Source organism: Piliocolobus tephrosceles, chromosome 4 (assembly GCF_002776525.5).
Source record: "Piliocolobus tephrosceles isolate RC106 chromosome 4, ASM277652v3, whole genome shotgun sequence".
NCBI lineage: Eukaryota > Metazoa > Chordata > Mammalia > Primates > Cercopithecidae > Piliocolobus > Piliocolobus tephrosceles.
This window is the reverse complement of record NC_045437.1, coordinates 130,011,106-130,037,338: the sequence shown is the minus strand read 5'-3', so window position 1 is coordinate 130,037,338 and position 26,233 is coordinate 130,011,106. Positions and strand designations below refer to the sequence as shown.

Sequence of the window (26,233 nt, the reverse complement as noted above, 5' to 3'; positions counted from 1 at the left end):
ATATCCTCCGAGTAATCCAACCCCTGCTTCCTTCTGATAGGAGCACACATCTCAATGCCCACCCCCCATCTTCATCAGCCAAGAACATGTGGTGGAGCTTTACTTTCTCCAATTTGAATTGTGAAAACAGATACTTTCCCCTAATATCAAAATAGTGTTATAGCTTTGAATATGCTTCTTCAGCTTTCCCAGTCTTCTCTCCAAACCTCACTCCCTGCCACTCGTAATCTATTCCGGTTGAAAAGTGCCATTTTTAGAACTTTGCTTCACTCTTTCTCTTATCCCATAAAAACATATTGGCTTCATGCATTATTCTTTTCAGGTTTTTACTCCGTGGCAGACCAGTTTGACATATAAATTGATGCTGAAAATTTAAGCTCAGAATAATTTCAATTTAATTGGGACTTTTTAAATGGATAAGTTAGTCTTAAATAGTGAGAAACTGACAGTTGAGATTCCATAGGCAAATAGTGTGGTAGAATGTAAATAGCACTAGCTCAGTTCTAGACTTAGTTCTACCTATCAGAAACAAGCAGGGTAAACCTGAGCAAGTGACTTAGCCCCAGTAGTCTTCAGTTTCCTTATCTGTGGGGCAAATGGGGAGACTGGACCAACAATAGAATTTGGGAGAGGTAAAACTTTCTAACAAGCAGTGCCAGAAGTAATATAAAAGAGAGCAGCCAGCCATGTATAGGGATGAGATAAAGGATATTGGGCTGGATGACTTCCAGGGTCCTCCAGACTCCAAGATTCAGGGATCTGTTGGGGGTTGGGTGCTTCTCTGGTGTACCCAAATCCCACCTAGAAGCCTGTATCCTCTTGGTCGAGGGGTTGCTTTACACTTTGATATCTGCAGATATCAATACAGAGGATCACCTCACCTGATTCTCTGTATTGATGGTGTAAACAGTGTCAGTCTGATCTAACAGTCTGCAGGAATGGGCAATGTTGACCGCTGTCTCCTGCTTATCTCCAGTCAAGACCCAGAGCTGGATCCCAGCCTCCCGCAGAGTGGCAATCGTATCTGGAACTCCTTCCTGCAGCCGGTCTTCAATCCCAGTGGCTCCTGGAGTGATCAAAGACAACAGAGTTCACATTTGTGGTAAAAGAGTAGTTGCTTAATTTCCCCAAAGCCCTGTGAAGCCAGGCAACGTTTATTACATAGCATCACTGTGCTAGGCTGTGCACCTAGGATATAACAGTGAACTAGATGGAGCTGGTCTCTACCTCTGAGTTCAATGGTCATTGAATAATAATTTATAACTGAGCTATATAATGAGAGAAAGTCAGGGTACCCTGTGACTATATACCAGGAGACCTGAACTTCACCTGGAAAATCAGGGTGGGCTTTGCTGAGGAAGTGCTACTTAAACTGAGACCTGGGAGATAATGCAAAGAGGTGGCAGAGGAGGAAAATTCCAGATCGAGGGATCAGCGTGTGTGTGAAGTCCCAGAGGTTAGAGTAGAGGAAGATGCAGAAATGGAGGCAGAGCAAGGTGAGAGATGAGGCCAGAAAAGGAACTTAGGGGTGCTGGATTGTGCAGAGCCTTGGCAGGGCCTCAAAGGATTTGCAATTTATTTGGTAGTAATGAAAGCTATTCAAGGGTGTTATGCTGGGGAGTGACAGAATCAGTTTTGACTTTTAAGAATATCATTCTAGAGAAGAGAATAGGTTGGAGATTGGAAAAGCAGGGTGAGATTCAGAGCTAAAAGCTACTTAGGAGGCCAGGCAGGACTGCAGAGGAGAGGCAACAGTAGCCTGGACTGGCCTAGCAGCAATAGGAGTAGAAGTGAAAGGACTGAAATCTTTGCCCTGCAACTGATCAAAGCAGAATGAATAGGGACTCACATTTTTGATAATATTCTTGGAGGAAATTAAACAGGCAGATTCCATAATTTTTGAAGGATCTCAAGCTTTGCACCAGCCCTGATGAATAGATACCCAAATATTGAATAGTTGCTAAGTGATTAAGCAAAAATAAATCTGCTTTTCAATTGAGATTCATTTCAGATCACAGACTAATGGCTACCCATTTTACTCCGGGCAGGAGCGTGGCATTTTGTTTCTTTTAATAATCCCATAGTGACAATAGGTTGGCAAAGTGGTTACGTTGGATGCATATTGAAAAGATTATTTCATATTTTGAGACCGCATGAAGGCATTACAGCTTTTTAGTGGTGTGCCAGTTTCTCGGTGGAAAGTGGAATTCTCTTCTCAGCCCTCCTCTCCAAGCCATCTTGAGGGGAGACAAAGAACCCCACTATCCTGAAATGTGCCTGTTTTGCATCTGAGGGCCATATGCAGAGGTAAACAACCCCATAAAAAGTGATGGCTTGAGCCTCATCTTCCCCTACTAGCGTTAGTCTGGAAGGTGAGAGGAAGCTCACTTATTACAGTGAGGCAGAGTGAAGGAGAGAGGAGGAAAAACACATTCATTTGTGTGAAAGAGAAAATGAAACAGGAGGGTTGTGAAAGCCTTTCCCAGCTAGGGGAAGCCAGCAGGTTCCACACAGAAGAACCGGAGGAACACCTCTCATACAGTGAGCCTAGAGTGCTGTCCCCAAACAAAAGAATCCTCTGGGAAGGGAGAAAGGGATCAGGTGCCTGAATGGGATGACTTCCTGGTGGCATCATGTGGTAGAGTTGTCAGGCCCAGCCATTCTCTGGTTCTTGTTCAAGTGAGTTCTTGTGTTCAGCTTTAAAGGGAACCTTATGAGGCAGCAAGCAGAGGCTTTTGCAGCCGAGACATAGGAAACCAAAGGCTGAAGGATGTGGGGAGCTAATGCATTCCATTCCCCAACCCCATTCCGCCTCCTCGGCTTGTCAGCCATCCTACTTTACAGGGACCTTGGATCTTTCCCTTTGAACTCCTGTTTGGCTGGGCAGCTGGAGGCATGTGACTCATCTAGAGGAGAAGCCAAGTCTCAGAGGCGTTTGTCCCTATCTAGAACTTGGTCCTCATCCCCAGGTCAACATCGTCCACCAAGAAGAAAGAAGGCTTTTTGCCATGTGGCCAGTGCACACTGGGCATTGCTTACCAAGATTTTGCTCCCAAGGCACGAGGACATTAATCCTGTTCAATAAAGCTCCTCCTTGCTTCTTAGCAATGCTTTTCCTCCAACAGAAAGCACAGCTTGTCTCTTAATCAGTCTCTGTGCTTCTCATCTCTCTGTCAGCACAGCAATCTAACTTCCATGCTGCAGCAATCAGCAGTTTTTGTAAAGCACAGATCTGTCCTTGCTTTCACCCTCTGCCCTCTCCAAACTTTTAGCAGCTGATTGACATGGCCTGTCATAATCTGGGTCCTGCTGATCTTTCCTGCCTTCCATCATTTCCCCCAACTCTGTTTCCCACCAGCCTCCAGACCTTCAACTCGGTCCTCCCCCTCTGCCTGACCAGCTTCTCTTCTTGCTTTCAGTTCACTGCCTTTCTAGACCCTCCCTCACCCCTGTGCTAGGCTGGCATCTCCTACTTTGTGCTTCCATCCCACCTGGCCCATCTGCTAGCCCAGCTCTCACCACAGTCTGTTGAAATTGCTTGCTCAATCATCTGGTATCCTCACTAGACTCCAAGCTCTGGGAGGGCAGACTTTTTGGCTCCTGTCCCTTGTTGCAGCCCCAAAGCCTAGCATGTCACTTGGCACATAGTAGGTGCTTAGCAAACATTTGAATGAAGGAAAGAGTGTGCTATTAGAAAAGCAGCCAAACTCAGAGGCTTCTTCCAGCAGGGAATGCAGGAATGCTCCCAGAGCATCCTCAGGAAGCTGTGTGTGGCATCTGGGTTGGGTATTGGCAGGGCCCATTTGTGCCAAATACCTGGAAGGGAACCCCAGGGAAGGTTGCTAATGGAGACATATTAGTAGTGTCAGAATCGGGGCCAAGAGCTCCCTTCTCAACTGGCTGCATTCCTTTTTTCCTATAATGATGACTTAGTTTTAGCTACCAAGTAAGGTGAGTTGATTCTCCAGATGCTGTGCAGTTTCCATGAGAAGCTCGTCTCGGTTGTCGAGGGATGCCTCAGCCTCACGCCGGAAATTGGCCCATCTCTGGAAGTCCTCTTCACTTACAACCTACAGGACGAGAAAAGGCTCCTTAACAATTTTGGGTGGATCAACAAGATAATTTCCTCTCTTCTCACCTGCTGGGCCTCCCATTGGCCTGTTTGAACTACCCTACATAATTAGATGGGGCTTTCTTAATGATTTTTTTTTAAATATGTAAATCAATGAAGATTTATCCTTGTGTTCCATTATCACTAAGAATCTGTTGTGCTCAGATCACTGGAGATGATCTGGACAGACAAGGTCCCTGTATGCCTGGGCTTATATGCTGGTGGGTAAGAGGTATTATCCAAATAAATAATTTAAAATAATTATTTCAGGGAATGCTTTATAGAAAATGACTGATATGAGAAAGTGTGGTGGGATAGAAGAGTAACTGAATAGGGGGCTGCCTTCTTTTGGAAGTTTAGGTTTCCTCGACAAAATGACCTGCAAGCTGAGATCCAATGACAGAGGGTCAATCATGGGCAAAACCAAGAGTTAAGGCTGTGGAACGGCAATGAACTTGGCCTTCCTTCTGTTCCTTGAATGAAAGATGGAGAAAGTTCAAAAATGAGGCTGGAAAGAAAGCAGCAGCCAGATCTTGCATAACCTGTAGAGCACTCCACCAGGCATGGTGTCATACACATGGAGTGCCCAGTAGCTGGAACAATCCAGCTAGCGGCCACATCTTCTTCCTTCAGAGTCCCATTTTAGACCCTCCTGTTGACATTACATGCATATGGTGTCTTATAGCAATGAAAGATTATTTTGTTCAAGCATCAAATATTCCTCAAGTCCCTCTGCATGGCACTATAGAGAAAACCAAAGGGACACAAGTAGGCCTTTTGCTTTTGAGGAATGCATAGTCCATTAGGGGAGGCAAAATATGCACAAATAACTTCATTAGAAAATGGTGGTAAGGCATTGGGAGTGATACCTGATGTAAATGACGAGTTGATGGGTGCTGACGAGTTGATGGGTGCAGCACACCAACATGGCACAAGTATACACATGTAACAAACCTGCATGTTATGCACATGTACCCTAGAACTTAAAGTATAATAATAATAATAATAATAATAATAATAAAAATGGTGGTAAGGGTGTAGTTCTGATTCAGAGTATTGGTAAGCATTTGTCGCTGTCCCAGCTGCTGCACATGTGGTTACTTTAATCTCCACGACAACTGCATGAGGGAGGGCTGATTAGCACTATTTTACAGATAAAACTCAGAGAAGTGAAGAAATTGCTCAAGGTCACACATCTAAAAGTAGTGAGATTGGGACTAGTACCCAGGTGGTTCTGGCTTTAAAGTGGGTATTCCTGATCTCTAATGCTACCCTAAGAACCATAAAAGACATGAAAAGCCCTGGTGATTTATGCAAGAAAATCCATGTCTAGCTACAGAAATGTATGCCCATCATAGCACCCCATTAGCTTTGCTTTTAGGTGACTCGGTGTCCACACTCTGCAATTTGCAGCCCTCACTGCCTGCCTGCCTGCCTGCCTTGCAGAAGCTACAAACTCAAAGATCTTGCGGAGCATGAGTCAGGTAACCTACAAAACTATGGCTGGGCTGAGTGCAATGTAATAGGGAGTTGTAGGGACTGTGGCCAACCACAGAACACAGCTGAACATATCCCTCATCACAGGAACCAACTTCCTGGTTGTAGCTGATTGCTGCCATTCCAGAATGAAAACAGAGTTGGCCAGATCCTCTGAATTTTTAAAAGAAATCGGAAATCTAGATTTTTATGTGACCATATAAAAGCTCCCCAAATTGAAAGGAAAATAATGCATGTCTAAAAAAATAATTGGAAAGCAAAATCATAGCTGAAAAAATGTCATCAGTTGTGTGTTACCCATTATACATACAATGAAAAGCAGGGCATGGCAAAGCCACACAGATACGGGACCTAGCTCTTCAGATTTTGACTTTAACAAAATTGTCAGTGTCTTGGGTTTTTGTGGCAAGTCAGAACGGCTAATCTTGAAAATGTTAAAACAACCACTTCCAATGGTCTTTTAGAAAGAAAAAGCAAGGTCAAGGCCATTCAGCTATTTAATGATATTCAAAGCATGCTTGGAGGAATTTGTTCTTACCTTCTTGGCAATGCATAGTGTGCGCAGGCCATCTCTTGCATACAAGTCTAGATGCTTTTGGGTCCGGGCTTGGATTTTTCTCAGTTTCTTTTCCACATTCATGTCAGGCACTGTCAAATAACCATTGTCCCACATGAGGCCACGTACAAATGCTCAGGGATCCCCATCCCCAACACCCCGGAATCTTCTGTAGTAGACTACAAATGCTTTAGAGAAGGAATCCCTTACAGCCCACCTTAGAAACATGAAGGAGCTCTCCTGTCAGGTTGCCCTGGAAGATAATGCAGGGAGTCCTTAAACTGTCTGCCCTCTACATCTTCTCATCAAAAGCCTGGCTGAGTAAAGTGCCATGTAAGGAAGGTAGGTGGTCTAAGGTACTGTTCCCAAACAGCTGTTTGCGTGAGAACCGCCTGGGAATTTGGTAATTGAGATTCTCAGGTACAATGACAGCCCAACTGAATCAGGGGACTAGAAGTTTAAATCTTTATTGTTACCTAAGGTGTTTTTAGTTTTTTCCTGGATGGCCAACTGACTTTGGAAACTGTTCTCTAAGACTATTTATCATCTTCTCTGTCTTCTACTTGAGGTCTTATATCAAGTTAGGTCCCAAGACATCTACAAGCCTGGATCTCATTAGCTGAGTTCTTCATCTCATTTGTTTTGCTGAGCTAGGCCTTCTCTCAATGCAAGAAATAGGTTTGGAGAAAACTTTTTTTTTTTTTTTTTTTTTTTGCATTTCCTATGAATCTAGTGTGAAAAATGTGTGTGTTGCTCAAAGTCCCCTTTGTAAAGTTCTACATAAGTTTGTCAGTGGTAATTTGTCTTTTTCTCTTGAAATTCCAATTCCTTTATCTAATTCTATAATAAGAAGTTTTCAGCCAAGGTTGGCTGATGTGGGGTAGGATTGAGTCCATCACCACTTCTTTTAAACTGCCATAGACATCATTTATCGATTGCTTGTAAAACTGAGCTAGCTTTCGGAATCATTCCTTACCAGGGCTGGATTGAGATTTTTAGACATCTTAAGATTGAACAGAATTTGTATACCTCACCCATCCTTGTATATATAATGCAAAATTAAAAATATATTTCTTAACAGAAAAGTATAATGAAGTCCAATAGAATTCTGATTTTTCCATGATACTACTCCAAGGCTGTTTTTATATAATATAAAACTTGTTTCAAAGATTATTTTCTCATTTTTCAGGTGTTCCTGGTGCCTTAAGCATAGTCTTCATTTATGTATCACCTGATTCAGCACTATTTACAATATTTTATTTTTAAAGACACCAGCTCCTGAGATTAAACCTTTTTGTCTTTTACTTGCAAGCCTTGGAGTTTACCTTCTTGCTTAGGCTGCCAGGAACCTCAGCATCAAATTGAATATTTAAACACCATAAATATTATTAAACTTGAGGTTATTTCCTCCCTCCTTTCAAAGTTTTGCTTCTCAATTCTTATAGTAACACTGTGTGTGTGTCTTTTATTGAAAGCATCTCTAATCCATTTTGCAATCAGGTGAGGAGCAAATAAAGAGACATCTCCAGGGCAGTCTGGATGACTGCTGCTGAGGGATAGAGTGCCGTGGCTCCCTTGACTCAGAAGTACTGAATTCACTTGTCTGCCAGAGTCTGGGGATAAAGAGAACTAATTAGCTCCCTTCCCATTCTACACACTAATCAATCCCCATAAACCTATTGGCCCTGATCCATAGCTGATAATGCAGGAGGCACAGGGCTGCCTGGGCAATTCTGAAGCTTGGCTGGAATCTACTATCCTGGGAGAATCATAGCCCCATAACTGTCTTCTTGTTAGCAATCAGGAAGCGGCTGCACACTAATTCATGCTGTTCCAAAATTGGACACTGATATGTAGGGACTTTGGAACATTTTCCTGGCTCAGTGCAAGTTTATGAAAATCCATCTGGGGGAGGCTGGGGAAAAGGATAATAAAGAGGAACACCTGAGGCTTCCCAGAGTGTACCAAGCCCAGTGCAGAATTCTGGCAGCATGAAACAAATTCTGACCTGGAATTCAGGATACCTGGGTCTGGGATTTAACACTAGTTAACCATGTTGCCTCTTGTAAGTCCCTTTTCTTTCTGAGTTGAGTTTGCTTTTCCCCAAAATGAAGAGTTAGGACCACAATGTGTTCCATGGTAAGATAATGGATGCCCTAGTGCAAAAGACTGTGTGGATAATCCATGTTCAAATGAGTTTAGAAAACTGGGATGAAGTTAAAGATGTTTATCTGCTACAAAACTGTATAGTCTTTAAATATGCTAATGGACACTGTGATTCCCTAGGTCCAGGAGATGTAAAATGCAGCATTTTTAATTTTAATTTTATTATTATACTTTTAAGTTTTAGGGTACATGTGCATAATGTGTAGGTTTGTTACATATGTATACCTGTGCCATGTTGGTGTGCTAATGCAGCATGTTTTAAGGATATTTGAGGAAAGCATCTTGTAGGTCTGTATTCCAGCTGGGACCTGCTGTATCAGGTGACACTACAACTTGAGCTTCTTATTACCATTCCACACTGCTTCTTCAACTATGGAACTCTCTGTGCCTGGAACCCTGGTAAAGCAGGACTTACCGCAGGCTGGGTCTTCCAGCAGGTCCATGATGACCGAGTCGGCACCCTTGGTGTAGACGATGATCTCACCAGTCAGTGGGTGCCTCACAACCACAGACATTCTCTTCCTGACAGAGTCAAAGCCCAGGGTGCAGAGGAGGCTGAAGGTGAGGCAGGTGCCCTGGGGCAGGCGCACAGTCACCTGCTCAGGTGTCCGGGACACTAGTGTGAAGCTGTAGGCATGGGCAGCGTGCACCAGGGCGGCCTCATCAGGGCTCTCAGCCTCATAACAGAACTCGGGCCTGACCAGGTCTGGAGCTGGGGCTTCCAATGCCTCCTCCGAGGAAGTGCCTGACCCAGACCCCAGGATGTCGCCCTGGTCCCACATGCTGCTCCTGTAGCCACCGTCATCGGTGGAGTCACCTCCACTGCATACAGACGCATCGTCTCTCTCATCCGAGTCCGTGGTGGCCACGTTGGCCCCTAAACTCTCCCCCAGGTCTGGGTCAGAGGGTGCAGTGGATGAGAATGACTGGCTGAGGCTCGATAGCTTCAACCTCTGGAAGAGCTGCTGAATCTTCTCCAGGGACGTCCCCAGAGCCTTGCTTGAGGGTTTGATGGTGACCTTGTGGCCAAAGGAGGAAAGTAGAACATTACTCTCAATGTTGGAAATAATACCAAGTTGTTTTATGCAGAATATGAAGGTACTTTTGCAATAAGTGAGGCTAGATGTTTCCCTCCAGCCCTGAGACTCTAAGCATTGACAATGGTCATTTTCCACTATCTTTTGATCGTCCCACTCTGAGCGTGGACAAAAGAAGGAAAAGGAGATGAGAATCAGAAACTCATAGTAAGGGTTCACATTTCCTGAACTCTCACCACGAATGCTTCTGCTTTATCTTTCAGTGCAGTATCTCATTTCATCCTCCCAATAATGCTATGAGCTGCTATCATCAACCCAACTTATGGCTGAGGACATTGAGGTACAAAAAGTCTACATAAATTGGCCATGATCACCTAGTGTGTAGGGATTAGAGTTGGAACTCAAACCCGGGTCTACTCGACTCCAGAGGCTGGACTCTTGAGCTACCTGCCAGCTGAAGCTCCCACATTAACCTGAAAATTGGGAGTTGCATACTGTCTTTCCCCAAATGGTGCTTCTTTCCCTCTTAAAAATGAGTTAATTTTTAAGATAAAGCTTTCTGCCTCCTAAAACTTCCTGAAGACTTTTGATAACTTGCTGACTTTCCAGTGCTGAGGTGATTTTCAGGGGGGTTTGGAATCTGGGCATAATGAAGGGAGGTTGTAGTTTAAATGTCTGGGTGAAACTTCTTGTCTTGGTTCCATAGTTGCAAGTTGTACCACCCAATTATTCTCATCAGTAACTCACAGCGGCTCTTGGCTAAGAGTCTGTGGAAGATTGAAGGTAAATTCACCTTCAGTAGAGCTTAGAGTATAATTTTACATACATGACCATTCAGCTGCATTTTTTTCCCCATGGGAAGAACATCACACACAGTATTAAAAACAGTAGTATAGCACAATATTACTAGAAACCATTATGGAATCGTGTAGATGTATGAGCCATATGTCCTTCATTGCCCTACTTGAGTTTTCTGAGCCACCATTTCTTCGCTTGCTAAATCCAAGGTCCTGCCTCATAGAGTTGCTGGGTTGAGAGGATTAAATGATAATACAGGTACAGGTAAAGTGCTGGGTATGGAGCCTGGCATAAAACCAAGTGCTCAGTAATCACTAACTCTTAATGTCTACCTACAGACACATAGACAAAGTTTGAAAGCTACACAGATAGCTCATATATATCTTTTTCCATTTTATTTAAAAACAAGGAAACAGATCCAGGGAGAGTAAAGAGACCTGTTCTAGGTCTCACTGTGATGAAATGACACTGTTGCTAGGACCCAAATTTCATGTCTCCCTGATCAGAACTTCTCCTCTCTCCCCTACTCTGCCTTCTACTTCTCTACTTCCTTTACCCTCCTCCCCCAGCCATCGCTAGTCCTTACCCTCTGCCTGGGCTCAGTGGTTGTAGACACCATGACAGAGTTGCAGATGGTTAAGGCAAGGAAGAAATCAGCAATGGAGGAGGTGGTGGAGAGGGAAGCCTTGGCAGGTCTGCTGTCTGACAAGGTCTCCAGCCACAGGGCAGCATCTCGAACCTTGGTCAGTAGGTTTTTATCTGGAGTTACATCTTTTTCCTGGAAGAGAAAGACCAGAATGAGAGTCTCTTCTGGGAAGGAAGCCCACTCCAGAAGAATCTTCACGTGCCTGGGGAAAGGATGATGCAGCTTCATTGCAGTCTTGCATCCAACATGTTTTCCTCTCCCACAGGTCTGGCCACTGCCAATTCTTATTTGAGTCCTTCCTGTCTCTCAATGCCACATATCCATCCATTACCAGGTGCTGACAGTTCTTCACTCTCAGTGTCTTCCCACCATTTGTGTTGCTTCCAGCCATGCTGAGACCCTCTACCCCTCAATTCTGAATTTCTGCACCAGCTGTAAACTAATATTGTTGCCTGTCACCTTTTTTATTTTTTCTAACCCTATGTATCACCTGCACAGTCTTCTTAAAACTCCATTTCCTCCTGGTATTCTTGACTTCAAAAAACCTTCAGGAGATAGCTATTGTTAGCGTGATCAATTATTTGGCATTTAGATTCTTTAACAGTTTGCATTTTCACTCTTTATTCCCATACTTCTCAACATGGACCCTCAGCTCAGCCTGGTGTTCTGTTTGCTGCCTCTTGTATGTATACTCCTCCTGTATTCCTCTGATCACACTTTGCTTGAAAAATCCTCTTCTACCTACCAAAATCCTACTTCAAAAACCATGGGAAGTCCCACTTGTCCATGAGATCCTATATAGCTCGCAATGAATTCTTTCTCCTGAACTACAATAGCAGATTCTTAACTCAGAATGTCCACAGGAGTCAGGCATGTAAAGTGAATGAGGAAGGTGGGCCAAGGTAGAGATGAGGACATTATGGGGTGGTGGGAGCTATGAGACCTAGCAAGTCCTACCCCTATCTAAAGAGTAGCTACTGCTCTGCTGAGTGCAATGCTCCAATACTGGTCTAGTTTGCCAAGTCTCTTGATTTTTCAAGATAAAGCAAAGATGATGCATGACCTGTTTTTTTTCTTTTATTCCTATTCTTTTTTTAGAAGAAAAAAGAGGAAGAACTGGATCTGACCCATGGATTTCCAAATTTTCACATCTTTGTAGAAATTATCACTTGAACTATCCCTTTGGAATTCACTACATATTGACCTATATTTTACTTGTTGGTTCATGTATTTTCTCTTGCTCTGGCTCCTCTATTTTACCCCAGGGATCAGATGCCAGAAAAGCTTCTTTCAGGCAGTGAGATCTTAACCAGAGCAGAGGTGGTGGTGGCAATGGCAGTAGTGGTGTCTGGCTCTGTCTACCTCCCCACTGGCATCTTGCTTTGTCCTCTATTTTAAATTCACTTTTCTTATGTCCGCGTTTAATCTCTCTAGAGATAAGGTAAGAGTCTCAAAGATAGAGAGGTTGAGTTTTCCATGAGGCTCTATTTCCTAGAGCTCTAACTACAGCTTTTTTGAAGCAGAAGCTCAACAAATGCCAGCTCTCAATGGTTAGATATGACAAAAGCCATTTTGCACAAGGCTTTCACATAAGATCATTCCTATCAGTGTTCATATTTCACAGCTAAATCATAGTTTAGAAGAGAGTCAATGGCTAAAAATGATAGACTGAGGGAATCTTGATTAATTTGTGCAAGGTGAAGACTGAGGGCCAATAAGCTTTACCCAAGTTGAGAGTTTAACAAAATCCCTTGAGAAAGAGGCCTCAGACTGTTTTCTGACTACCAAATACAATGACTCCAAGAGGTCTGATTCTGTCCTCCCTAGGGCTGCTGGCACAGGTGAGAGCCAGAGAGTAGGAAACTCAGACATACCCCACAAGAATGGAGCACACACTCTTCAAGAATGCCAACCTTCATTCTAGGTGCTCTTCAAGAGTCAACAGTCACACCCCAACTTGTTCATACCATCGTAAGAAGACAACTTCCAGAAAAAAGTCTGCTTATCAGAAGGAAGAGTGCCAATAACACTGAATCAGACCTGCATTTCCTTCCATTGCCCTGAAAACAATTGTGTGAATCATCCATACCATGTGGTGTCATTATTTCCAGAAAACCTGAGAAAGGCACACACATATTATCCATGCTCTCTGCCTTTGACTCCAGTATTCCTGGTAGGAGCTCACATTTGTGAAGCTCTTCCTACCTTCCCAAGCAATGTCATTTATATAACTTCATCAGATTCTCATAGTCCCAAGTTGAGATGAAATGAATCCCGACTTAATTAAAACCCATAGAGATGGGCTGATTTGACCAAAGTTGCCTAGTGAGTTAGTGTAAAGCCAGAATCAGAACTCGGACTCCTGAACTGCTAGTCTAAGGTTTTTCATTTCTGTGGTCACAGTAAAGTATCTATGTTCTCTTATTAATGTTTCTCTGCAAACTTCTAAAACCAGATTCCAGAGACCATCCAGTTTTTGTCATCAAGTCAGCAACACCACTCAAGGAACTCTAAACTTATTTCTCAACAAAGTAATGAGAGCTCGTATTCACGTGGTGTTTCTTATGTTCTGGTGCATCCATGGTCTCATTATATTCCTGCAGTAACATTATCTGTGTAGTACCATTATCCTCCCAATTGTCTCTGTATTTCAGATGAGGAGACTGATGCCCAAGGAAGTTGATTGTCTTGCCCAAGGTCACACAGTAAGTGGGAGGAATTCCTTCAGTTGATTTCAGTTAGTCTGATCCTAGAACTCATAATCTTAACACCTATATCAGGCAAGATCCTGCATGTGAAGGAAGTGGCCTTTGAGACTTGCTACCACCCAGGGTCTTTAGTGTCTGGGTATCTCAAACACAATGGATGCATTTGTATATCTAATCCTTAAGGCTCAGCAGATAGTCCATGAGAGTAATAAAAGGGATTATGGAAACTTTCTTTTTTCAGAAAATAGATTTCTTTTTTAAGGGGAGGGTACTTGAATGAGATGTTGTTAAATCTTACCACCACAGGTACCCAAAGTTGAGGAACAGGCTTGGAGCTGTCAAAGCTAAATCCCCTATTTTCCTGATGCCAAAATTGAGTATCAGAGAGGAGGAAACTGCTTGAGATCACACATTGATTTAGGGTCAGAACTAGGACAGTTTTCACACCACCTGACTGCCATCCTCTTATAACACACCGCTTTGCTCCAAGCTATGCGTTACATATTTCCAAATGCTGACACAGTTAAAATGTTTCAAGTTATTTATTCCATATTCATTTACCTGCTGGTCTATAAGTGCTATGAGGGCAGAGACTGTCTCTGATGTGTCCCTCATGCCTAGTGGATTGTAAGCACTCAAAACATTTGTTAACTGACTGCTTTCTAGGATACCACAATAGCTCACCACTGATTAACTCCTGCTATCTGTTCATTAAAATTACTCTTTGATATATTTCCATCTAAACTTGTAGCAATGCATTAAAACAAAAGGCTTCTCTGTAAAAGGCCCTGGCTCATCCTGCAGGTGCCAGGAACAGATGTCAGCTAACCTTTATTGAGTCACCACAGACTTGTTGCCACAGGGCAAGGCTCTTCATGGTTCCTTTTGCTCCAGCCCACTGGTTTCCTACGTGGTCCATTAACATTTAGAAACTGTCCTTTCCTACTGCTGGCCATTGTCCACATTATTTCTCTGCAGAAAAATAAATATAAATTTGTGGGGCCACCAGTTTTTTATGTAAGAGCTTTGTGGCAGGCAGACACTCAACTAGTTGGATTTCTTTCTATTGTAGAACACCTAAAATGCATACGACACTCCTTTGAGGAAGGTGATTTTTGAGCTCAAACGATATCCTCAAGGGTCCTATTATCATTAGACTATACTTATTGAGAATGCATAACAAAGTCAGGCACTGGGCTAAGTGCTCTCACGTCCATTAGCTAATCATCCTTAGAGCACTGATATCATTAGTATCACTCCACTTTAATTATGAAGCAAATGAGGCTCATTGCAGTTAAGTAACTTGTCCTAGGTCACAACATCACAGATAATGTGCTGGGACTTAAATCTGGTACTGCCTGATGCTAAAACCTAAATCCTTTAATGCTATGCCAACATTTCTCAAACTTTAGCATGTACACATGTCAACTGGGGATCTCATTAAAATGCAGATGCTAATTTAGCAGCTCTGAGTGGGGCCTGAGCATAGGCAATTCTGATGAACTTTCAGGTGGTGTTCATGCTGCTGCTTTGAGGACCACAGTTTGAGTAGCAAGGGTCTGTGTTACATGGCAATCGTATTGTTTCTATTTCTTTCTAGCTGGGATGTGTTCCCACAATGAGGGCTGGGAAAAGTAGGCCAAACTCTACTCTGCTATTCTTCTTTCAGTTTTAATAACTCACCCAAGTTCAGATGGGTGACTATCACAGGTTGGGTACAGCAGTTTGTTGCTACAGGAATCCAGAGAAGGAAACAAACAGGATCCCTGGTTCCTGAGCTTGGAAGAAAATCCTTCATGGCATAGTTCCCCTTATGTCTCCATTTCCTCCTCCTCTCCCTGGATTGCACCTTTCATTCCAGCTACTCCAAAGAACTACAATTCTCCATCTTGCTTCTACAGATTGTCTCCTCCCACAACCTGCACTCCTTACCCACTCCTCACTAGATGGTCTCCTTATTCCTCCAGTTAACCTTTACTCCTGTCTCAAAATTCAGCCCAGGTGCCAACCTTTCTAGGAAGCTTTCTTGATGCCCCAGTATGATATAGTTGCACCTCTTCTAAGCTCCTATAGCACCTCTGCAGCCACACATCCCAGCCCAGGGAGCATTGTCCTGTAGTCACTGGTGCTCCTTTTGCCCCTTCACTGAGCCGTAAGATCCTAAAAGCAGGAGCAATGTTCCATTAGACTTTATGTCCCCAGTCTCTAGGATAGTATATGCCACAGAGTAGATGCTTACTGAATGTTTGTTGACTGACCCAATAAATGTAAGGCTTTTCTAAAGAAATGTAGACACTGGCAGAGGTGGGAAGAAGCAGGCCCTTCTGTTTGTTGTTGATGAGTGTCTCAACTGGTACAATGTCTTGGGAAGAATCAACCAAAATAAAAAATGCACATACTGGCCAATTTAGCAATTATGCTCTAAGAATACTGTAGAGAAACTCAAACACATATATAAACAGATGATGGCTCAACCATCCAACTAATTATAGCAGTCATTAAAAAAAAAAGATGAGACAGCTCTCTTTTGAATGTCTACCTGTCTGTCTACATATAGGAAATATTCTTTAAAATTCATTAGGTTAAAGAAGCACAGTCCAAAACGGTACGGTATGCTTCCACTTGTGGTAAAGAATGTGCTTGTGTATATGCTATACTTGTCTGTTTCTGTACACCTTTGGGAAGGACACACAGAAGCTGCTAATCATGGTTGTGCCTGAGGTGGTGGGAAGAGAGGAGGGGGGACATTTACTTCCTACCATCAGCCTTTGGTTCCTTTCAATTACATAACCCTGTGGGCTATGACTATTATGGAAACATATCCCTGGTTGCTGCGGAGCTGGAGGCTAACGCTGTTTAGGGCAGTGACGTCTAAGGCTCTGACCTTAACAACATTTAGTTTGAATCAAGAACTGGGAAAGTCCAATGTTAGTAAATGCTCACTTAAATAGGAACACATGGATTATTAGGGAAAGCTTTTCCCAAATGGGGCATAAGCCCAAAGGAAAAAACTCAGTGGTGAAGCAAGAAGGGAGTTTTACAGATCTTGCCAGTTCCCACCTCTTGTGAGCAGTGTCACCGAGGCTGGGTCCCCCCTACCCTGATTTGGGACACTGGGGGACAAGGGGAATACAGATAGGCTTCACTGCTTCCTTCCCTGTGTGATCACATCACTTCCAGAAAGATTCTGTGTACTTGGCTAATTAAATCAGGACTCTTATCTAACCTTACAGTGGGAGTGTGTCTATGTGGGCTGTCCCACCAATTTGGAGCCGACTGGGAGTGCTGCATAAATTTCTTCCAAAGAAAGAAAGGCAGACCAAGATTAGTGAAAGGAGGCAGAGGTCCAATGACACCTCCTTCGCTCCTCTCTGTTGCATTCTCTTTGGAAGGGTGGGTTGGTGGGGGGATGTCCACAGAGGAAAGCAGTGTGGAAGTTTGGAGGAGCCTAACTGGCCCTAATACAAATTTTATGATTAGGAAGATAGTCTTTGGTCTGATGGTGCTGAAAAACATTCTGCAAGTGGCATTTTTAAACAAAGACTCTGCTCAAATCTTGGCTGCTTGCAGACAAGGAGAAAAAAAAATTTTCATTTTCCATCTGCCAGTACTATTAAACATTGGCTTGGGACTCAACTCACCGTTTTTATATTACCCCCACCTTAAAGCCACAGATTTTATTGCAGGCAATTAGGTGATAATCACTGATGGTTTGTTTTCTTGTAGTAAAAGAAAAAAAAAAAAAAAAAACCAGCTTCTGTTGTTGCTGTTTTTGTTGATTCTTATTTTTGGTTTAGAGCAAAGGGCCAAGGAAACCAACAACTGGCTTCTTTAGAAGGTGGTGGAGTGCTCCCTGGGGGTTTCAGAGGCAAATTTTGACTGAGTTCACTAAGAGAAGGTAAAGAACTGGTGGTTCCAAGAGATGGTCAGAACAGATTGGGTGCCAGATGGGCAGGTGCAGGAAGGCACAGAGGCATGTGGAAGGGGACAAGTGCAGAGAGTCTGCCAGGAGTGGGTGGGCACTGAGACAGCCACCTGGGGCTGCCGCAGGAGCTCTCTAGGGACGACTTCAAGGATCTGACACCAGTTAGAGGTATTTGATGGGTTAGCATGAGAGTCCTTAGAGTCCTTAAAGGCTGCATACTTCACTCTCTTCAGCAAATGCCTCCCAAGCTGTAGAAAGTGCAAATTTGAGCCAAGTGAAGACTCTTTCCTGGTGGGGTGATGGCCTGCTTATGGAGGATCCCCATCGTGGCTGCTCCCTACAATCATCAGAAATTAAAATAAAAGTGCTCAGTACTCAGCCTAGTAAATACACCAGGATCTCAGGGGAGAGAGTTCAACAATTATATTTTATGGAAACTCCCCATTTTCTCTTCATGACATCAGATATGTGAACATTTGTTCAAGGCAGACAGCTTCCCTTTAGAAAGATCATTTAAAACTTCCATTAGGCATCTGTCTAGAACACACAATTTTAAGAATTAAATCCTCAAAATAAACTCATGAGCCAGAATGATTATCTTCATTTTAACAATGGGTAGGTTGAGGCTTCCATTTCAGCAAGCCCACCAAAGTCACAGAGCTAGTACATGAGGTAGCTGAGATGAAAACCTGACACATCAGACCCCACATGTGCCTAATTCATAGCTGGAAGTTAGCTTGCAGGTCAGCAAAACATTATCTTATTTGATCTTTACAACAGCCTGGTGAGAATTGTAAGGAAATTATTTTCAGGTGGTGAAAAAGATGTAGAAGGAGGTTTAACATGTTGCTTAAGGTTACCCAGCAAGCCAGTAGCAGAGCTAAAACCAGAACCTCCATTTCCTAACTCTTAACCCAGTGCCCTTCCTCAAAACTACTCAACAATGCAATTGTTCCACTAACCCCAGATTTTCAAGTGACCCAATTACATAAGAATATACTTAGCTGTTCATAAGAAGAGGATGTCACCATCTTCCCTTCCCCAGGCAACAAGAATTGGGACTTAACCCATGTGTCAACTTCCTTACTGCTCCTGAATCAACTTCGTCAGAACTTGCCTTTGGGACTGCTAGCCAGGGCAGGACGATGACATCTAGGATCTGAAGATAGCTCTGGGGTTAGTGTGTCCCTCTCACTGACCATTAGCTAAAAGCCCTGCATCCGAGATTTACTGCCTGGTCCAGGGATGCAGTTTCTGGGCTGGGATGCACTTTTTCTCCCCCTCACATTCTAGGGGAGACATTCTCAGGCATGTGGGATGCCTGTGGTACCTAGAAATGGAAGGTGCCAAAGACACATAGAATCTGTGCCTAATGAGAATTCACTAAGGTCATTTTACAAATATTTAAGAAAAGAGCTTGGGGAAGTGTGTTACATTTATGGGGACAAAATTAAAAAGGATGTAGCAATATGCACACCTTGTTGTTATGTCACTTGGGAAAATCAAAAAGGGGGAAAAAAAAACAACATGAAACTCTTCCAGAAGACATCTATGGATCATTTCACTTGTGTATTCATGAAGGTCATATATCTTAGCACAGTGTTCTTGTCTTATGCTTGCTAATGTTGCATTTCTGTGCATGACAATAACCCAAGAGAGGGAACTCAATTTTATACGCATCCAAAGTTAGATGAGTAACAACCCAGAACACAGGCTCACAGTGTTTCTTCTTTGACACAGTCAGAAAACACAGTTCTTGGTTATGAATACTAAGCAGCAATATGGAAAATGTTTTTGATATCATGTTAAGTTAAAAAAAAAAATCCCAGTATCTACAATTGATATGTACCATGATTCTAAAAAATGTTAAATATATGTAGTTATGTGTGTGTGTATTCATAGGGGAAATAAAAGACTGGAAAAAAACTGGCCAAAAGGATTATTTTTACTATCTAGTTTTCTAATAAAGGGATGCTAACCGTTTAGGTCCCATCTCTTAGTATGTGCCTCTTGTTCAAGATTGCTGGGGCTCCCTGTGGCCTCTTGTGCAAGGTGCAGAGATTCCAGATGATGTGTTTTTATATTCCCTGGAGAAAGAGTGTATGCAGAGGAAAGAGGAATAGGACAGTGGGCAGAAGCCCTGGTCTGGCCTTGACTTCTAAGGAATGCTGTGTAATCTCTGGGGAGAAACTTGGTTTTCTTTGCTTGCTACCTGGATGTTTGCTGATGGCTTTCCTAGTGGATCAAATGTGAAAGGACCATACGCAGAAAGCCCCAGACCAAAGCCACAAACAGCAATGCCCATAGGGGCTGAAGGGAATTAGTTAAGGGAATGAAATGGGCTGGGTAATCTTGACATAGATATTATTTGCTTCATAACTATTTAAAACTTATTTTTGATCACCAAAAACTAGATTCTCCCATTTTTCTTCAAATCTTACAGGCTTATCTGTTGTTTTTCTCCCTTACAGAAACATAAGCATAACTGATATTTCTAATTTCTCCTAACAGTATAATTTTTAAAACATCCATAATGAGTATGCAGTTGCCCCCACCTCAGTGATTGGATAAATAGAGAATGTGGGTGGGGGGGCAGTGATGAGCTGAAGATGGCATGCCCAGTCTAAGAGTTAGGAACCTCTCAACTCAAGCCAATTGTTGCCATGAGGAAATGCTGGCTTAGTGTGGAGAATTTTTATAATTCAATTTTTAAAAGAAAAGCAAAAAAATCTACATGCTTACATAAGGTCTCTGATTTCTAAACATTGAACATTTCTAATGAATAAGAATTGTCTATGCCAACAAAACACATGTGTGGACTATACACAAAACCAAGAGCATCATTTTGAAAGCTCTTCAGGGTTTGTACAATTTTTCCTTTTTCATATTCTAGCGCCCCCTCCCATCTCTTCCCACAGAACACCTGCAGTTCAAAGGGGAAAGTCAGAGACTTACTATGGAGCTGCTGAAGGCCACAGGAGGCTGTGAGCTTTCACGGTACCCCATAGACCTTTGCCGGTAGTGGCCCTGGATGGGCACCCGGGCACTCTGGCTCCTCCTTAGAGGCTGAGCACCTTTTTGGCTTCTCCTAGTTGCTGGATCCTGGGCCCATCTAGCTGGGAAGGACAGGCACTGGTATTGGGTCCACTCTTCATCATCTGAGTCCAGCTCCTTTGGGGTCTCCAGTCGCTTCGCTGCAAGAAAGGAGTCCTGTTATTGCACTAGTTGTACCTTGGCTGGACCATGTTGGGGAAAGCCTAGACTTTGGGGTGGGGTAAGAGCATGGGAAGGGTCTATGCTACTCTGGAAAATTGGGCATCTGGACTACCAAGACTGGAGAAAGAAGGGTACAATTAAGTCCCACAGATTCAAACTCTAGTGGATTTCCTACTAGTTATGTGACTTTGAGCTTTGACATAAACTGTCACTTTATTTCCTCAGAGTTTTTTTTTTTTTTTTTTTTTAGGTTTCTAACTCATAGGGATGTTTTGAAGATTTAATGATATAATGTGTTAAAATAACTAGCATACTGTAAGTACTGGTAATGAGGCTCTTATTACAAAGAGATCAGAAGCTCCCATGTAAATGGTCCACTATCACCAAGGCAAAGGGGATAGAGCTGCTTATAATATTATCTCCACCTTTCTCTTCCTCCATCCCTCACACTCAAAAGAATGAATACTGCCCTCTTAAAGAGTTTCTCTTCTTTAAAAAGTGGGTGAAGGATATGAACAGACACTTCTCAAAAGAAGACATTTATGTGGCCAACAAACATATGAAAAAAAGCTCAACATTACTGGTCATTAGAGAAATGCAAATCAAAACCACAATGAGATACCATCTCACGCCAGTTAGAATTAGTGATCATTAAAATGTCAGGACACAACAGATGCTGGAGAGGATGTGGAGAAATAGGAACGCTTTTACACTGTTGGTGGGAGTATAAATTAGCTCAACTGTTGTGGAAGACAATGATTTCTCAAGGATCTAGAACTAGAAATACGATTTGATCAGCAATCCCATTACTGGGTATATACCCAAAGGATTATAAATCATTCTACTATAAAGACACATGTACATGTATGTTTATTGCAGCACTATTCACAATAGCAAAGACTTGGAACCAACCCCAATGCCCATCAACGATAGACTGGATAAAGAAAATGCGGCACATATATACCATGGAATACTATGCAGTCATAAAAAGGATGAGTTCATGTCCTTTGCAGGGACATGGATGAAGCTGGAAACCATCAGCAAACTAACACAAGAACACAAAACCAAACACTGCGTGTTCTCGCTCATAAGTAGGAGTTGAAAAATGAGAACACATGCACACAGGGAGGGGAACATCACATACTGGAGCCTATCGGGAGGTGGGGGGCTAGGGGAGGGATGGCATTAGGAGAAATACCTAATGTAGATGATGGGTTGTTGGGTACAGCAAACCACCATGACACGTGTATACCTATGCAACAAACCTGCACGTTCTGCACATGTATCCCAGAACTTAAAGTATTGAAAAAAAAAAAAAAAAAGAATTTATTTTCTTTTCTTAGTGTGTGTGTGTGTGTGTGTGTGTGTGTGTGTGTGTGTGTTGGAGTGGGGGATGAAGTTGGGCAGATGATAGCTGAAGGAATCAGGTCAGTTTTATGAGTCATATTCAGTCCATGAAAGGTAACAGTTCAGGCATTTTATAGCCCTAGCTCCTAAATCAAAACTTTGCCTCAGTGACAATCTAAGAGATCTGTTAGACTAGAAGGCATCTTCAGGATGTGTAAAATCTGACCATGCACCTAGACACAGACCTGCCCTGACACGTCAAGTAAGGTGGCCTGAGAAATTTCCAAGCCTTGGTTGTGGTGACTGGCACACAGTTGGGAAATCTCCAATCCATTACTGACAGATAAAAATCTCATTTCATAAAGTGCTTTGTCTGGCACCAGACAAAGATCAACTGGAGGGATACCACATATGAGATAACTTCTAACTTTTGTAAACAAATGAAAATTTACAAGTAATTGGAACAGCCCTGATCTGTGACAAGGAAGACCACAGGGATACAGGAAGCAACTTGTGGAAATGCCACACAGCCTCTAAGAGAGCCAGGAGAATGTCTTTTATCTCCTCGTTTCTTAGGAGAGCAGGGCATTTCCTTTTCGAAAGAGGGATGGAGCCCTTGGGAGCTCTCGTACCATTTTCTTGGTGAGAATACTCGCTGCCCATGATGGTGCAACGTCGGAACACCATCTTGTTCTCCGTCAGGGTCCCCGTCTTATCGGAGAAGATGTACTGGATCTGGCCCAAGTCCTCCGTGATATTGAGGGCTCGACATTGAATGGATAAATCAGTCTCTTCATCATACAGGTCAAGGTCATTGTTCAAGAAGAACACTTGCCCGAGCTTCACCAGCTCAATGGAGACGTACAAAGAGATGGGGATCAGCACCTGAAAAGAGATGAGTTTCTACCATGTCAGAAACCAGGCAGGTTCCCTCCCTTGGGATTCTCACTAGCAGGTAGCAAAGGCATTTAATGGAAAGTTGAGGTCAGCTCACAGGACAGACTCTTTCTGTGAAATTAACGATCAATGACCTCATGCATCCCTTGGAGTTCTTAGGGGAATCTGAAAAACAGATATGTCTTCTTTGACCAAGGATGTCTGATACAAGGTAGGCACTCACCATTGGTTGTCTGTGACTGAGCTGGGAGGGAGTGAGGGAGACTTAGCATCTCTGTTTAGAGTCCCCTGACTCCTTTCGGATCTCTGTGCCACCAAGGGCTGCTGCCCACTTTTACAGGTATTCAGATGTATTGTTAATTTCTCCCCACTGATTCAATACCTGGTATTTACCAAGTCCTTGTTGTGCATTTGTTGCTGTTCTAAGTCCTGAAAATGGGAGTCAACAGAACATAATTCCTGGCTTTGAAGAATTTGCCTTCCAGTGACAAAGAACAAACAAACAAATATATATGAGTGGTGGTAAGTCACATGAGGAAGAATAAAGAAAAGTAAAGAGGGTAGACTGATGACTGGGTGGGATGCTTGTAAACCATGACCTTTGAACAGAGACATGAGGAAGCCAGGGTGTGAGTTGTGAGGTTGTCTGGGGGAGGAGCGTTCTGAGCAGAGGAGAAAGCTAGGCACAGGCCTGGCAGTGGGGGTGGCATTTGGGGAATAATAGGGAGCAGGCCTTGCAGGTGAGTGAGGAGGGGAGGTCAGGGAGGGAGTCAGGATCCAGATCACTTAGGGCTTCATCAGCCACAGTAAGGACTTCAGATTCCACTTTGAGTGGATATGAAACCATGAGAGGATTCTGTACATAGGAAGGGTATGATTTAATTCACATTTAAAATAGATTACCCTGTGAGGTGAGTGGAAAATGTTTACCAATAAGAGAGCAGTGAAACAGCTTCCAGTACCACAAGAAATGGTAGACGGAGCTCCACAAAAGTAAAACCACAGCTTCCCTCATCTTTTCACAGATTATATTTTCATAGAGACACAAAGATTTTAAATTTCATCTCTTCATCAATTACTGCCTCACATTTTGTAGGTGCTCTATTTTTTTTTTTTTTTTTTTTTCTGTCCTATGTTGGGCCAGTTCTGTTCTTTTCCTTCTCAATGTATCAGATGTTAAAACACTAACTCGTGGTTTCTCTCTCTTAATGTTGGGGCAGAGAGTTCTCTGTAGCTCACTGTGCTACTTTATCTTCTTTTGTTCCTAGGTCATTTGTGTTTTATCTGCTCTGGCAGAGGGACAGGCACATATGCGTCACTGCTGTCATCTTACTCTTAAATAGAAAAGTTGATAAATATTTCCCTCCAGCTATTATCTGGGGGCAGAGTCCCCTCTACAAGACAGGGCTAGGTCCGTAAATCACCCAAAATGTGAATGCTTTCAAAGACGCACAAGAAAGTGATGATCATTTCCTCATCTCAATCCAGTTTGTACTTTCTAGTGGCCAGCACTCGTTTTTCTTTATTTTACAAAGTTGTAGGGGGTTTGGCCACATATCTTATTGGGCCCCTAGTTAGGGAGGGCTTCCTACCTGGAGCAGGATGATCATTGTGAGGAACATGTAGAAGCCCCCAAGGGCACGGGGAAGGAAGTTGCCATTGGCATCTGGCACATCGAAGGGAGGGTGTTCTTCAAAGGTCCCATTCCAGATGCTGTGACCTGAGAGGAGGCAAAACTAGGAATGAGGTTGAATCTCCACTAAGTCCTAAAGTTGGTCAATTAAACTAGCCCTTGACACATTCTTAGAAATGGGTGTGCTTTGGAGGGCCCTTCCTTCTTCCATACAACATAGCTCTGTGTGTGTGTGTGTGTGTGTGTTTGGGTGTATGTATATGTGTTCATGTTGCTCTAAAGTGGTTCTTCATATACATTTCAATCCCTTGATAGGCATTAAGTTTGTTTTACAGGAGGAGATTGGCATGAGGATTACTTTTTTTTTTTTTTTTTTAATTAAGTCTTGTTAAATAGGGGCTGGAAAGAGATAAAGAAATACTTGTTCTTTTTTGTTCTGTGGTGCACACTTTTGTGCGTGGGTGGGGAGCCTTGAGACCTGTCCCCTAATCTCCCCCTTCTTATCCCATCTAATGCCCATCTACCCATCCATCCTTCCATTCATCCATTTTTCTATCCATTTATCTCTCCATTCATCTATCTATCCACCTACCCATCTACCCATCCATCCATCCTTCCATCCACCCACCCATATATCCATCCTTCCTTCCTTCCTTCCATCCAGCCATCCATCCATCCATCCTTCCATTCATCAATTTTTCTATCGATTCATCTATCCATTCATCCATCCATCCACCCATCTACTCACCCATCTATCCATTCATCAATCCCTTCACCCACCAACCCACCCCCATCCATCTATCCATCCATGCATCCATTTTTCTACCGATTCTTGTGTCCATTCATCTATCCATCCACCCATCTACTCACCCATCTATCCATCCATTCATCAATCCCTCCATCCACCCACCCATCTATCCATTCATTCATCCTTCTATTCATCCATTTTTCTATCCATTCATCTATCTATTCATCCATCTACCCACCCATCTACCCATCCATCCATATACTCCATATAATCACCCATTTATCCATCCATTAATCCACCCTCCCACCCACCTACCTACTTACCCATCCATTCATTTATCCATCCATCCATCCATCCATCCATCCATCCATCCATCCATCCATCCATCTCTGTTTACCCATTCATTCCTCCCTCTGTCTGATATTGATTAATTCAAGAAGTTAGTACTAGTTCTTCTCATTGTGGAGTTTGTTTCCAAATTAGGGAGCCAGGCATAAAAGGACAAATCACATACAGTCTGAGAGGTGCAATAGCAGAGCCTAGAATGCTGTGACAGCCCACAGCAACAACACCAGGTACAGACTGAACTCTGTTTCCTTATCTGCAAAGGAGATAACAACACCCATTATCTGAGGATTATGTAAGGTGAACACCTGTTATAGAGCTCACTAAACCTCAGTGTTCTTGTCTGTTAAATAGTAATAATACTTTCCCTATAGAGTTATTGTGAAAATAGAATAACCTAATGTTTAAAATGCTCTCAGCTCCAAGAAGTATAGAAAATGAAAGACATAGAGGATGTTGCAGTGGCCAAAGATGCTTCCTTGCCCAGGAGGTTGGGTCAAATGCCATCATACCTAACAGAAGAAAGGAAACTTACAGACATGAAGCTATTTGTGGGAAGGTACTATTATGAAGCAGATGACTAAGGACCAAACACATGGCACA

General features: G+C 42.9%; 1 protein-coding gene across 6 annotated transcripts in view; it reads right to left on the bottom strand.

Annotated features, from left to right (window-relative positions):
• Positions 1-26,233, bottom strand: part of ATP10B (ATPase phospholipid transporting 10B (putative)) — a 271,561-nt gene that overhangs the window by 44,323 nt on the left and 201,005 nt on the right. For 3 of the 6 annotated variants that reach the window (XM_023218870.2, XM_031935482.1, XM_031935483.1), the window contains 8 exons: positions 24,497-24,624; positions 22,640-22,892; positions 20,400-20,638; positions 10,752-10,943; positions 8,746-9,349; positions 6,147-6,256; positions 3,944-4,070; positions 882-1,066 (listed from right to left, as the gene is read on the bottom strand). In XM_023218870.2, coding sequence (XP_023074638.1) covers positions 882-1,066; positions 3,944-4,070; positions 6,147-6,256; positions 8,746-9,349; positions 10,752-10,943; positions 20,400-20,638; positions 22,640-22,892; positions 24,497-24,624 — 1,838 coding nt within the window. Of the gene's footprint in view, positions 1-881; positions 1,067-3,943; positions 4,071-6,146; positions 6,257-8,745; positions 9,350-10,751; positions 10,944-20,399; positions 20,639-20,889; positions 22,893-24,496; positions 24,625-26,233 lie in introns of those variants that run through there. The other 3 variants (XM_031935485.1, XM_031935486.1, XM_031935484.1) reach the window with 2 other exon arrangements.